This window comes from Chiloscyllium punctatum, chromosome 7 (genome assembly GCF_047496795.1).
Source record: "Chiloscyllium punctatum isolate Juve2018m chromosome 7, sChiPun1.3, whole genome shotgun sequence".
Lineage (NCBI taxonomy): Eukaryota > Metazoa > Chordata > Chondrichthyes > Orectolobiformes > Hemiscylliidae > Chiloscyllium > Chiloscyllium punctatum.
In genome coordinates, this window is record NC_092745.1 from 111,078,186 (window position 1) to 111,091,764 (window position 13,579).

At 40.8% G+C, this 13,579-nt stretch overlaps 1 protein-coding gene across 1 annotated transcript in view; it reads left to right on the forward strand.

The window, feature by feature from the left end:
- LOC140480044 (dihydropyrimidine dehydrogenase [NADP(+)]-like) overlaps window positions 1-13,579 on the forward strand; it is a 731,044-nt gene that overhangs the window by 356,965 nt on the left and 360,500 nt on the right. The window contains exon 11 of the mRNA XM_072574601.1: window positions 278-488. Coding sequence (XP_072430702.1) covers window positions 278-488 — 211 coding nt within the window. The remainder of the gene's footprint in view (window positions 1-277; window positions 489-13,579) is intronic.

A 13,579-nucleotide genomic window follows, 5' to 3' on the forward strand; every position in this document is an offset into this window, starting at 1 on the left:
GCAAATAGATGTCCCAGCAAGCAAACCCATCACTTCCATTCTTATTTCCATCGGCCTCTGAAAATTCTGTTCTCACTGTTTGGGAGGTGAAATGCCAACAGTAAAAAAAATGGCACGGAATAATTTACCGTACATTTCCACAAACGTAGATTCTGCACAATGTCCAGTGTTTGTAGATTGATGCATGCGTTCAGAGATGCACTCTAATATTAGCATGAAGGTCAAGGTTGTTCTGTGCTGAACAATGTTGTTTCTGCCTCTTGTAATTGTCTATTAGATGGAACTAGCAAAAGAAGAAAGATGCGAGTTTTTGCCTTACATGTCACCAAGAAGAATTATTCTGAAAGGTCAGCGCATTTCTGCAATTGAGTTTGTTCGTACAGAGCAGAATGATGTTGGAGATTGGATTGAAGATGAAGACCAAATTATTCGCTTAAAAGCAAACATTGTCATCAGTGCATTTGGCTCCATTCTGAGTGATTCTTCAGGTATGCCACCATAAATTTTTCCTAAATTTATTTCTAAGAAGCTTTAATAAAGCATAAAAGATAATTGTGACTTGTTTTCTCCTGAGCTATTGCGTTATTAGATGGCATTGGTGTCCACATTGTAATATTTCTGGCAATTTGTCAAACTGTCTTCTTCTGTGGTGCTGGATTCTAACTCTGGCGAACAGTTCTGTACTAGTTCAGGGCTACTGTGCACATGACTGATTAAAGAACCAGGAATCGCTAGAAGTACTCAATTGGTCAGGCAGCATGAGTGGTGAAAGAAACACAGTTTGGGGGCAGAATTTTATTGAGGTCCGAGTGACATGGATTTTGGTGAGGCATGTGCAGAACTGGATGACAAGTGCAGCGACCCCCTTCTCAATGTCAGCAGTAACTCATGCTGCCTTTTATGCTTTTCACAAGGGGCTTGATGAGTTTCTCACCAGGGAATAGCAGGTTGCCAACTGACAATTATTATTAATTGTTAAATGATTTGTTGCCAGTGCAACTTGATTCATTAACAATTAGCCTCTCATCTTAACAAATGTGCCAAACAGGCTCAATATCAAGAAAATTCAAGGAAGCCAATGTAGATACCTCATGGATTCGATTTGCCTCTTGCTCCAAAGGACCTCCGTGTTGGACCCTGGGAACCAACATCTCAGGGCACGGTCCAGGGCACCAGCTGCATGCATTCTGTATCCATCATCATTGGCATCAAACATGTGACAGCCTCTCTGAACTCTCATGGCACTTAAAGGATGTTTCTGCACCTTGGGCTGCACCATCAGCTACCACCATGACATCAAGGGCAAATATTCAGCTCATGGAGTAGACCTGGCTGCATCTCTCGGCACTTACTCTCACAGGGCTCAATCTGATCCTCCCTGCATCATCACAGCATCCCTGCCTTGCATTGTCTTGCCTTTTCTTTTTGAGCTTTGCCCTTTCTGTCGGAGATGCCAAGTTCATATAAATTCTGTCTTGCCTTGGCATTTAGCACAGACACAAAGCCAGAAAGATTGTTATGGTCATCGGGAGGTCTCGGTGAAGTCAAGGGAAATAGATTTTGCTCGGGGGAATCCCAGTACAGTGATGTCATGGCAGCCTCTGCTCCCAGTCCATAGCTTGCTCAGGACAGTGAGAGTCAGGTTCCTTTCCATGGAGAGCTGAAGGCCAAGCAGCCCACCACCCAACTGGATTCTTTCTACCCTACTGTGGGCTACTTGCATCCTGAATTGAGAAACAGGCAGGTATAACAGGAGATAAAATTGGGAGACCGAGGTGTTACTATTGGTGTAAGTGGGGAGATGTCCCAGGCAAGTGAGTAGGTAGCACTGAGGTCATGCAGGGTTAGTGCTGTCACAATTTGGAATGGGTGAGAGCGAGTGAGTGGGGCTGGTGCAGGCTGCAACTGAATGATGTGCGGTATTGGGGAGAAGACAGTGGTACTAAACTGGCAGAGTGCAGATGTACATTGACCTTCTTCCATCAGTGCTGTGCATTCCTCCACTAGGAGAAAGTGAGGACTGCAAATGCTGGAGATCAGGGTTGAAAAGTGTGGCACTGGAAAAGCACAGCAGGTCAGGCAGCATCCAAGGAGCAGGAGAATCGATGTTTCGGGCATAAGCCCTTGATCAGGAATGTTGGTAGGGGTGTAAGAAGGCTGAGAGATTAATAGGAGGGTGGGGCTGTGGAGAAGGTAGCTGGGGTGGTGATAGGTAGGTGCAGATTAAGGTGATAGTGATAGGTCAGAGGGGAGGGTGGAGCAGGTAGGTGAGAACGGAGATGGACAGGTAGGACAGTTCAAGAGTGTGGGGCCAAATTGGATCTGGGATGAGGTGGGGGCAGGGGAGATGAGAAAACTGGTGAAGTCGATATTGATACCGTGTGGTTGGAGGGTCCCAAGGTGGAAGATGAGGTGTTCTTCCTCCAGGCGTCAGGTGGCTTGGATTTAGCAGTGGAGGAGGCCCAGAACTTGCATGTCCTTGGTGGAGTGGGAGGGGGAGTAGAAGTGGTTGGACATAGGTCGCTGGGATTGTTTGGGGCATGTGTCTCAGAGCTGTTCCCTGACACGTTCTGAAGTTGTGCAAAACCTATCTCCCCAGTGTAGAGGAGACCAGTAACGGACACAGTCAATGAGATGTTCTGAAGTGCAGGAAAATCTCTGACAGATGTGGAAGGATCCTTTGGGGCTTTGGATGGAGGTGAGGGGGGAGGTATGGGTGCAGGTTTTATACCTCTTGTAGTGGCAAGGGAAGGTGCCAGCAGGGGAAGGTGGGTTGTTGAGGGTGTAGGAGGATTGGGCATGGACCTAACGAAAGAGTTGCAGAAGGACTGGCCTCTGCAGACTGCTGATAGGAGGGGGAGGGAAATATTTCTCTGGTGTTGAGGTCTGAGTGTAGGTGGCAGAGGATAGTGCGCTCCACACTGCTGAGACTCACACTTTCGCACTGGCACAGTCTAGTGTTTTGATGTTCACTGCTGGTCCTGGGAGAGGAGGAAGTCCTGCCTCTACACCCCAACCATTCCAGCAGGACCTCCAGGAGCCTGCCCACAAAATGGAGTGCCAATTTCCTACTGTCTGCCAGGACTGGACCACATGTCAGGAACTGTATGGGGTCATTCCAAACTAGGAGTGTTTGTTCTAGTGCGCCATATGCATTCAAATGTGGTACAGACACAAGGGACACATGTCTTTCAGCAGATATCTGCCAATTGGGGAGATGTTCCACAAAACCACTTGATAAGATGGGATATAAATCAGACATGAGAGACTCCATCGAGGCATGGTAGATAATTAATTAGGCGAGTTTGGCCTGATGGTGACAAACCCTCCAAAGACTTGATGCAACTTGGACTTGGTCATAAGAATGTAAGATTCAACCCAATACGTCTGATCAACAAAATCCTAGCAGATCATGACAAGATGCGTTGACGCAAAAATATACAATTTTCCAACCTTTAAATTCATTAACACCATATATTTTATGAATGGATTGTTCTTTATCCTATCATTTTTATTTTGTCCACAGCCTGATTAAACTATAGAAAGGAATTAAAAATTGGGGATTCAGTAAAGTATCACTTTAAAGGCTCTTTAATCAAGTAAGGCCTGGATATTACAATGACCTAATCTCTACAAGGTGATTGGATGTAAAGAAGTTTTAAATAATGGAAGAATAAAGGCTTTATCAATTAGTGGGATGGAAAACAGCTTCAGGAATAGTTTAGGAATAATCTAGTTGCTTAAGAAAATTGTTTTATTTGCTAATTAAAATTATTTAACATTGTAAATTTTTCTTAAGTGCACCCTGACAATTAGAATGTTTGAACTGAGTCACAGAATTATACAACACAGAAACAGATCCTTCAATCCAACTCATCCATGCATACCAGATACCCGAAACTGATATAATACCATTTGCCAACATGTGGCTCCTATCCTTCTAAACCCTTCCTATCCATGTACCCATCCAGATGCCTTTTAATGTTGTAATTGTCCAAACCGCCACAATTTCCTCTGGCAGCTCGTTCCATACAGACATCACCCTCTGTGTGAAAATGTTAGGGCTAAGGTGCCTTTTAAATCTTTCCCCTCTCACTTTAAATATATACCCTCTAGGTTTGGACTCCCCTACTCTAAGGAAAAGACATTGTCTATTTACGTTATCCATGCCCCTGATGCTTTTATAAACCTGATAAGGTCACCCCTCAACCTCCTACACTCCAGGGGAAAACACGCCTCAGCCTAAACTGCCTTTGTCTGCAGCTCAAACACTCCAGCCCCAGCAACATCCTGGTAAATCTTTTATGAACCCTTTCAAGTTTCACAACATTAATAGAAGCTTGGCTGTCTGGCAGAAAGCAGAAAGTAGGTAAAAAATGGTCTTTCTCAGGATTTTGAGACTTAAAGGGTCAATATGGGGAGTACAACTTTTCACTTTATATATTATATGTTAATAACCTAGATGAAGGAACTGAGGACATTCTAGCTAAGTTTGCAGATGATTCAAACATGGGTGGAGGGCCACATGGTATTGAGGAGGCAGGGAGGCTGCAAAAGAATTTGGACAGGTTAGGAGACTAGGCAAAGAAATGGCAAATGGAGTATAACGTGGGAAAGTGTGAGATCATGCACTTTGGTTGGAAGAACGGAGGCATGGATTATTTTCTAAATGGGGAGAAAATTCACAAGTCTGAAGTGCAAAAACTCTTGGGAGTTCCAGCACAGGGTTCTCTCAAGGTAAACTTGCAGGTTGAGTCACTAGTTAGGAAGGCAAATGTAATGTTGGCATTTATTTTGAGAGACTTAAATATAAAAGCAAGGATGTACTTCTGAGGCTCCATAAGGCTCTGGTCAGACATCATTTAGAGGATTGTTTACAGTTTTGGGCCCCATATCTCATCGGGATGTGCTGGCCCTAGAACAGGTTCAAAGAAGGTTCACAAGCATGGTCCCAGGAATGAAAAGCTTAACATATGAGGAACGTTTGAGGACTCTCGGACTATACTCGATGGAGTTTAGAAGGATGAGGTGGGACCTAATTGAAAGCTACAGAATACTGAATGGTCTGGATAGAGTGGATGTTGGGAAGATGTTTCCATTGCTAAGAGAGACTAGGACACAGCCTTAGATTAAAGTCAGACCTTTTAGAATGGAGACAAGGAGAAACTTCTTCAGCTAGACAGTGGCGGATCTGTGGAATTCACTACATAGAAGGCTATGAACGCTAGGTCATTGAGTATATTTGAGACTGAGATAGATTCTTGATCGTCAAGGGGATCAAGGATTACGGGGTGAATGGGTTTGAGAAACTTGTCAGCCATGATTGAATGGTGGAGCAGACTTAATGGGCTGAATAGCCTCATTTCTGTTCCTATGTCTTATGGTCTTATGGTCTAACATTCTTCCTTATAGCAGAGAGACCAGAATTGAATGCAGTATCAATTGTGGCCTCGCCGATGTTCTGTGCAGCCACAATATGACATCCCAACTCCTATTCTCAATTCACTGACCAATGAAGGCAGGTTTGCCAAATTCTTTCTTCACCACCCTGTCTATCTATGACTCCACTTTCAAGGGGCTATGCACCTGCACCCCAGGTCTCTTTATTCAGCAACATTCCCCAGGACCTACCCATAAGTGTATTAGTCCTGCCCTGGTTTGCCTTATCAAAATGCAACATCTCACATTTATCTAAATTGAACCCCATCTGCCACTCCTTGGCTCACTGGCCCATCTGATCATGGTCCCATTGTACTCTGAGATAACCTTCTTCGCTGTCCAATTCACCATAAATTTTGGTGCAATCTGCAAATTTACTTACCATACTTCCTACATTCACACCCAGATAATTTATATAAATGATGAAAAGCAATGGACCCAGCACCAATCCTGTGGCATGCCACTGGTCACAGGCCACTGGTGTCATTTATATAAATTATTTGGATGTGTATATGACATTTGATTTTCTGGTTGTTGGTACAGGGTCCTTTAGGTTCATTAGTAGCTGTTTCATTGTGTTGGTAGGCCAAGAGGTCAAAGTAGTCTGGTAGTCTCTCCACAGAATCTGCCAGACCAGCTGAGCTTTTTTGAGCAATTTCTGTTTTTGTTCCCAACAGTGTCTGATTCATCTTATTTTTTCTTACCTCTATGAATATGATTCTACTTCTTCGCATCCAAGATCATCTCTTGCTATTCATGCTTATTGAAAAAATTACCTCAGTTTTCCAAGTTATTTATATTCCGTCTCCTGGCCTTGATCCTTATGCTGGCTTTTCCCAATATGTTGTCTTTGTTTGGCATGGACTGGCTCTCAGCACAATGCAAACCCTCATCCATTTACCCTTTGATAAATATTATGATTAGATTAGATTCCCTACAGTATAGAAACAGTCCCTTTGACCCAACAAGTCCACATCTGCCCCTCCAAAGAGTAACCCACCCAGACTCATTCCCCTACCCTGACTAATGGATCTCACACGATTGGCAATTTAGCACAGCCAGTTTACCTGACCAGCGTATTTTTGGACCATGGGAGGAAACCAGAGCACCCGGAGGAAACCTTTACAGACACGGAGAGAATGTGCAAACTTCACGCAGTTTCCCGAGGCAGGAATCAAACCTGGGTCCCTGATGCTGTGAGGCAGCAATGCTAGCCACTGTGCCACCCATATTAGCTGATGATTGATCATTTCAGGGATTCTACACATGTTGATAGCTTCCCTGATAGTGTGTTTCCTCCCTCTCAGCAGATGTCACTCACAGCAGGATTGTTTGTACCTATAATAACCGTAGCTCTGATGACACTAGCTGTCAGTTGTTCAGACTCTCATGATTCAGCAAGATGTGTCAGGTTAGACTGATCAAGGTTCCCTGTTTCCCCATCCTGTGATGTTGAGCACGTACCATTCAGAAGCAACATTAATAGAAAGTTGAAAGTATATTTTCAAAGCTTTCAAAATCTTTACTGTATGGATCCATCATTCCTCAGTTAGTTTTAGTGCAATACAGCTTCTAGCCTGCTATCCTCGGGACCGATAACAGGGTTGATAAACTTATCTGCTCAGTCTTTTAATCAATTCTGCAGTTATGTTATGTGTGGGGGTGGGGGATTTCCAATTCTCTCTCATAGCTCCTTTCATTTCCACAACAGCAGGATTGGGAAAATTTATAGCCATTCTGACTCACCCAGCAATTCAAAATTGCAGGGGTACAGTTTTAATTCTTCATGGGTATCTATTTATTTTACAGTAGCTGCTCCTGCGCTGTTCTGAAAATTCACTCAATCTCAGCTTCACATTTCTAATATCATGTTTCATGCAATTGATTTAATGGCTGCTACAACATAAAATGAAAGCACTTACAACAGAGGTGGATCTCACACGACTACTGCAAGATGGCTATATGTACAAATATATTTCTCAAAACGTTACCGACATTTGACCTATACATGACTAATTGTAAGCATTGTTTAACCCTGTCATCTGTTCTGACACAATATACTCACTCATACCTCTCGTGCAACCTTAACACACCACCCTGTACCCTGGCCAACATCTCTGTCTCAAGCTTGCTGCAGTGCTCCAGCGAAGCTCAGTGCAAGCTGAAAGAACAATACCTCATTTTATACTTGGGGACCTTGCAGCCCTCCAGATTCAATGTGGAGTTCAATAATTTTATGCCTGAACTCTCCTATATCTTAGCCCCCTACCTCACACAACAGGCTTTGTTATAACATAGCTTGCCGTTACACACTACCTATTATTAGCCACTAACAGTCTCCATTAACAGCTATTCATTCTCCTAGCCAGATCGATACCCACTCCTTTGTCTGTTTAACTGTTCTCTCTCTTTGACCTCCATCTCCACCTATCATTTACTCCTTATCCCCTCCTCCACTCTATCTTCTACATAAAACCATATTTTGCTGGCTATTATCAGTTCTGAGGAAGGGTCACCAGATCTGAAATGTGAACTCTGATTTCTCTTCACAGATGCTGCCAGACCTGCTGAGCTTTTCCAGCAACTTTTGTTTGTCTCATGCAGCTGACTTCCTTTTCGTTCACAGGAAAATAAACCAAATTTCTTACAATTTAGTTCCATCACCAAAGAGTCAAATTGTAACAGTAAAAATGATATGAAAACCCTCCATTATTGCAAGCATTCCTGCACAAAATAAGGATTTTTTTCCCCAAAATCATGTCTGGGACTTTATTGCCCCAGGAATTAAGGCTAATAAAAATTAGGAAAACATTTAGAGAATGGCTTATCAGTTTAGAAAAAAATAAATTCTAAGAACATTGTTTAGGACATTTTAATTAGAAAATGCTCAGCATTGTTTTTTTTGAATTTTCCTTAACGACCTTGAATGATTGGGCCGTATTCCCATGTGAATAGCTACTCAAACATTGTTTTACTGTTGCTCTGCTTATCTTTATTTGCCAGGTTTCTCTAATGGGTGATGTGATGCTGATTATTGTGGTAAAGAAATGCCTGTATTCTGATTGGTTGAGCGACAATAATAAATCCTTGATAATGCCACACTTCAGTGCAATAAAAAAAGCGAAATTGTACAACTGTGCCAAAAATTGCAATATGTAAGAGTACATACAGTGATTACTTTTAAGCAATACTTGTTAACCCTATATTGTAGAGATGTAGAGACTATTCTATTTGTATTTGAGCAGTCCTTCATCATAGATGTATAAACTGTGGCAGTGTGTGTGTGTGTGTGTGTGTGTGGAGGAGGGAGAAGTGTATTTAAGAAGATGAACAGTGTCAAATTTCAGTAAAATCATCTGTACACTGTCAGAAAAAAAACATTAATGAGCTGCTAAAGCTGAAATTACAAAGACTCCAGAAATTGGTTAAACATCACAGCTATTAAACTGTTTACTGAAGCATTACAGATATACTGCAGCTAATGAGCATCTCTGCTATTTAAACAAGTGCAAACTGAACAGACATTACATGGATGCATAATTAGTTAAGGCATTTTGAATTGATAAGAATTTTAGCTTTTTATCTGCTTTACATTTTCTCAATACCAAACATAGACAATCGTTATTACAGCACGTCTTGTATGACTCATAGATTTGAACCTTAATTTGGTCCTTAATTTGTTGTCTGTTCTTTTTCTCATTTGAGTCCCTGTACCTTACTTCATACTGCCATGAACCACAACAATAAAGATTAGGATTAAATAAACAGGCTACAAATGCCATGAGAGACAGTGCAGTCCGTGTATCAGTCAGTAGGGAGCATGGGGTCAAAAATACACGAATGGTGCAGTCCCTTTGGGACAACTGCTCCTTAATCGTTGAATGTTGCTGCACATAAATTACAATACAAGGTTAGCTCATTTGAATATTTAAATTTTGCCTGTGGCACCTTGCTTATTGCTTGATTTGAGAATTCCTACACCTCAGAACTACCTAAAGGTTCTTCATGGTTTGGCAGTGCAATTTAATTATAACGTCGCTGAAGAATTAGGGAACAGTATTTTGGAGTATGCTTGTCTCTGTTCGCAATAGCGCAATTCCAGCGGGGATCACTTCACGCGCTTTATTCTATGCATGCGCCGATGTCACGCTGAAATATCCATGCCATTCTGTGCATGTGCCAGTGCCCATGCCGTTCTGTGCATGTGCTGATGTCAGCTGCTGACAAAGCAATTCTCTGTGAGAGGTACTGTAGAGAGCAGCTTTCTGACATTTTGTAAATGTACTGTGTTAAATTTACTACTGTTTCATTAATGAATATGATTTCAACCTTCATTCAGGCTGTGCTATACTTTGCGTTAGACTTTTGGGTGATTTTTGACCGATTGAGAGTGATTTTTTTTGTTGTTGGTCTGCCCCTAACCCCATAGACCCTATTATTTCTATTAAGCTGGAACACAACTATGGCATGAGAGGAGAGCTATCTGAATGCGTAAGCAAGGTGGCTCACCAAAACTGAGGCTCAACAGAGCCCAATGGAAGGGAGGGAAATTTTAAGAGTTCTGTTCTGTGAACTTCTGGAAAGGGTTGTTGAGCAAGCAGTGGGGTCTTCCGACTTACACAGTGCCTTATTGAGATTCAGAATCATTCGGTGTTGCAAACTGGACTTTGAAGATTCTCATACTGCCAATTCCCCAGATGATATCTAGCAACATTACCCTGTAGACAGCCAGTTGGGTGCAAAATATGGAGCTGTCTCTCAATAAAAAGCTGTTGAGGGCAAAGTCAATTGAAAATTGAGATTCATAATTTTTTGATATGAAAGAATCAAAGATTATGGAAACTCGGTGGGTGGCTGGTGTTAATGGATAGATAAGTCATGCTTTAATTAAATGGTGGAACAGGTTCAAGGGCTAAATGGCATCCTTCTTTCCCATGTTTCTAAATGGTGGAAGTTTTTTTAAAAAAATATAGACTCATTGGCAGCAAAGTTTTTAATTGGAACACTACAGGGACAAGCTGTTCCAAGATTTTGAATGCTAGAGGTTAATGAGTTGTTTTGTTTATGTTAAGCAAGACCATCTAGTAATGAGCCACTTGTCACCACTTACCACTGAGCCTACTAGAATTTATTAGTGGCTCAGGAATTATATTATATTCCATCAGACATGTTCTTGCCCACTCACTAAGCCTGTGTAAATCCTCCTGAAGCTGCTTTATATCTTCCTCACAGCACAGATTTTCCCACTTAGCTGTGTATCTTCCACAAATTTGGAAATATTACATGTAGTCCCCACTTCAATATATATGTTGGACAGCTGGGGTTGCAAGTACTGAAACAAACACAGAGAACACTGGAGAAACGCAACAGGTCTGGCAGCATCTGTGGAGAGAGAAACAGAGTTAATGTTTCGGTCTGGTATGACTCACCTTCAGCACTAACTGTTCTCATTGCTTCTCCTTGATCAATTTTGTTCCTCACATCCTCAAAGTCACTAACAAAATCATCAAACATGAGTTCCCATTCACCAATCTATGCTGTCTACATGCACGCAGATCATTATTATCCAAGTGTCCTTTTAGCTCATTTTTTACAACAGATTCTAACAGTTTCTCCACCATTGGTATAAAGCTAACGGTTCTGTAATTCCGTGATGTCTCATTCCCTTTTTAAAACTTGTGGTGACATTTACTACTTTCCAATCTATAGGATATACTTCAGAACCTGAGAATTTTGGAAGATAATCACCAATACATCAACTTATGTGGCCACCTCTTGCTGGATGCAGAATATCAGGTCCTATGATCTGATCAACATTAATTTCTCCAGTCCCATGAATCACTGCCTAATGATTGGAAATTTAAAAATATCAGTTTGCTATTCAAGAAAGGAGGAAGATAGAAAACAAGGTGCTATTAGTCTAAGTTGCTACAGTGCAGTTTAGAAGGTAACAGAGGACTTTAAGTAAATCAGATTATGACTGGCCAGAATCAACATGGGACAGTACATAAAAATATAATCATGTCTGTTAGAGTTTGAGAGGTTCTGGCTAGTTGGGGAATGGCTAGCTGGGTAGATAAAGGGAAACCAGGGGATTTGTATATTTAGAATTTCAAAAAAATGTTACAAAAGAGGTTGCACAGAGTTAAGGCTGGAGGGAATAATGTATGAGTATGGATTGAGGGTTAGCTAGTGGACAGAAAACAGTAGGAATAAACGAGCCACTTTTAGGTTGGCAGGCTGAAACCGTTGACTTTCTGAAAGTGCTTGGTTCTCGGCTATATTGAAGCTGTATCAGTGAGATGAGGAAACATAGAGTGTAATAGATATAAAACAAAATTAGACATGTTGGAACTGTGTTTTCAGTGGGTCAGAAAGCATTGGAGATAAAAAAAACCATCAGAGGATCATAATCTTGAAATGATCATTTTTGGGTTCCAACTCCATTTGTATACAAGTCCGTGCTTGCCTCAATGACATTCCTGAGGCATTTCATCTGGGAGTTCTATCCAAATAAAGAGATGTAGAATGCAATATAGATGGAGGATCACAAAGGTGCCTCAGTATGGAATGTGTTCTCTCTCACCATTGTGTCTAAAGCCCTGTTTGTATCGATCCATTGTCATTTACCCTTAGGTTGCCTTGTACCACTGGTAGTTTAGATTAGAGTGGTGCTGGAAAAGCACCGCAGTTCAGGCAGCATCTGAGGAGCAGTAAAATCGACATTTTGGGCAAAAGCCCTTCATCGGATGCTACCTGAACTGCTGTGCTTTTTCAGCACCACTCTAATCTAAACTCTGGTTTCCATCATCTGCAGTCATTGTTTTTACCTTGTACCACTGGTACCTTGTCCACAGCCTCCACTATAACAATTAACTATTGTAGTCCAACCTGCATTCACCTTTCAATGACCAATGTCTCAGTCTCTCTGTTTATATATTATTAAAATGATTTACTCTGACCTTTAATCTCCCTCCAAGATGTGTTAAAAGTACTAACTTCTTGAGTTTCCTGTATCTTTTTTTCTATAATTCTTGTTGTAGCTCCCCTATTCCACATGATTTTCAATTTTCTTCACAGCTTTTATTTCAGGGTGACATTGTTTATCCAAAATAACTGGTATTCTTTCTTTGTATGAATGGGTTTGGAATGTTGGCTCCATTGTTTTCATACAGCAGCTGACCGGTTTGTATTGGTGACCAATCCAGTTGGATCAGATTGTTCATTTCCGAACTAAGTTGTAAAACAATGATAAACATACCTTAGTACAAGTCAGTTTGCTAAACTTCAAAAATGGTGAATATTGATTATTGCTCAGAGAGATATTAACATATCTATTTGATTCATGAATTGAGTGTTTGTGCAAATATTTCCTTTGTTAAAGGCTTTAATAAACATTATAGGAAACTGCCCCTTTTGTATTAAATCCTCCAGTTCATATGGACATTGAAAGGAATCTTTTAGATAACAACAATATTAATTTAAACCAATACAAAAAGCAACATGAAAAATGAAAAAGATGGAGATATAAACTGTAAATAGTAAATTATCTCTTCATATTCAATTTTGATTAAGTGAAAACTGAGTAAATTTCAGATCCAGTCAAATATATATTTCTAATATGTACTAAAACAGAGTCATGCAGGCAACTGGCTAGTATATAAAAGAATGATAGCATTCAAAGATATGCAGAAATTAAGTAGCTAAACATCAGAAATGACTCAGTGGCATTGGGCACATAATCTTGAACAGAATGAAATGTTATCCATTAATAAAGTAGAAAAGGAAAATGATATGTCTGTGCATATTGACCATTCAATTATCATGTCAGCTCAAGTTATTCAGACCATGAATACATTATCAATGAGACCATATTTGGAACAGTTTGTGCACTTTAGATTATTCTGTCTTCATAGAGCTATTTATATGGTAAAGAAATTTCAAAGAAGAACAGCAAATATGATTCAAGATAGAAGGATCTAAATTAATGTGGAGAGACTTTCTGAATGGAATTTGTTTGTATGGGAGAAAAGTAGATGAAAGGAGATAGGTTTTCAAAATGCTGAAAGAAATAGATGGTGAAAACACAAGAAGATTATATACAAGACAGTGGTGTTGGGTGGAACAGCTCTGGGGTGAA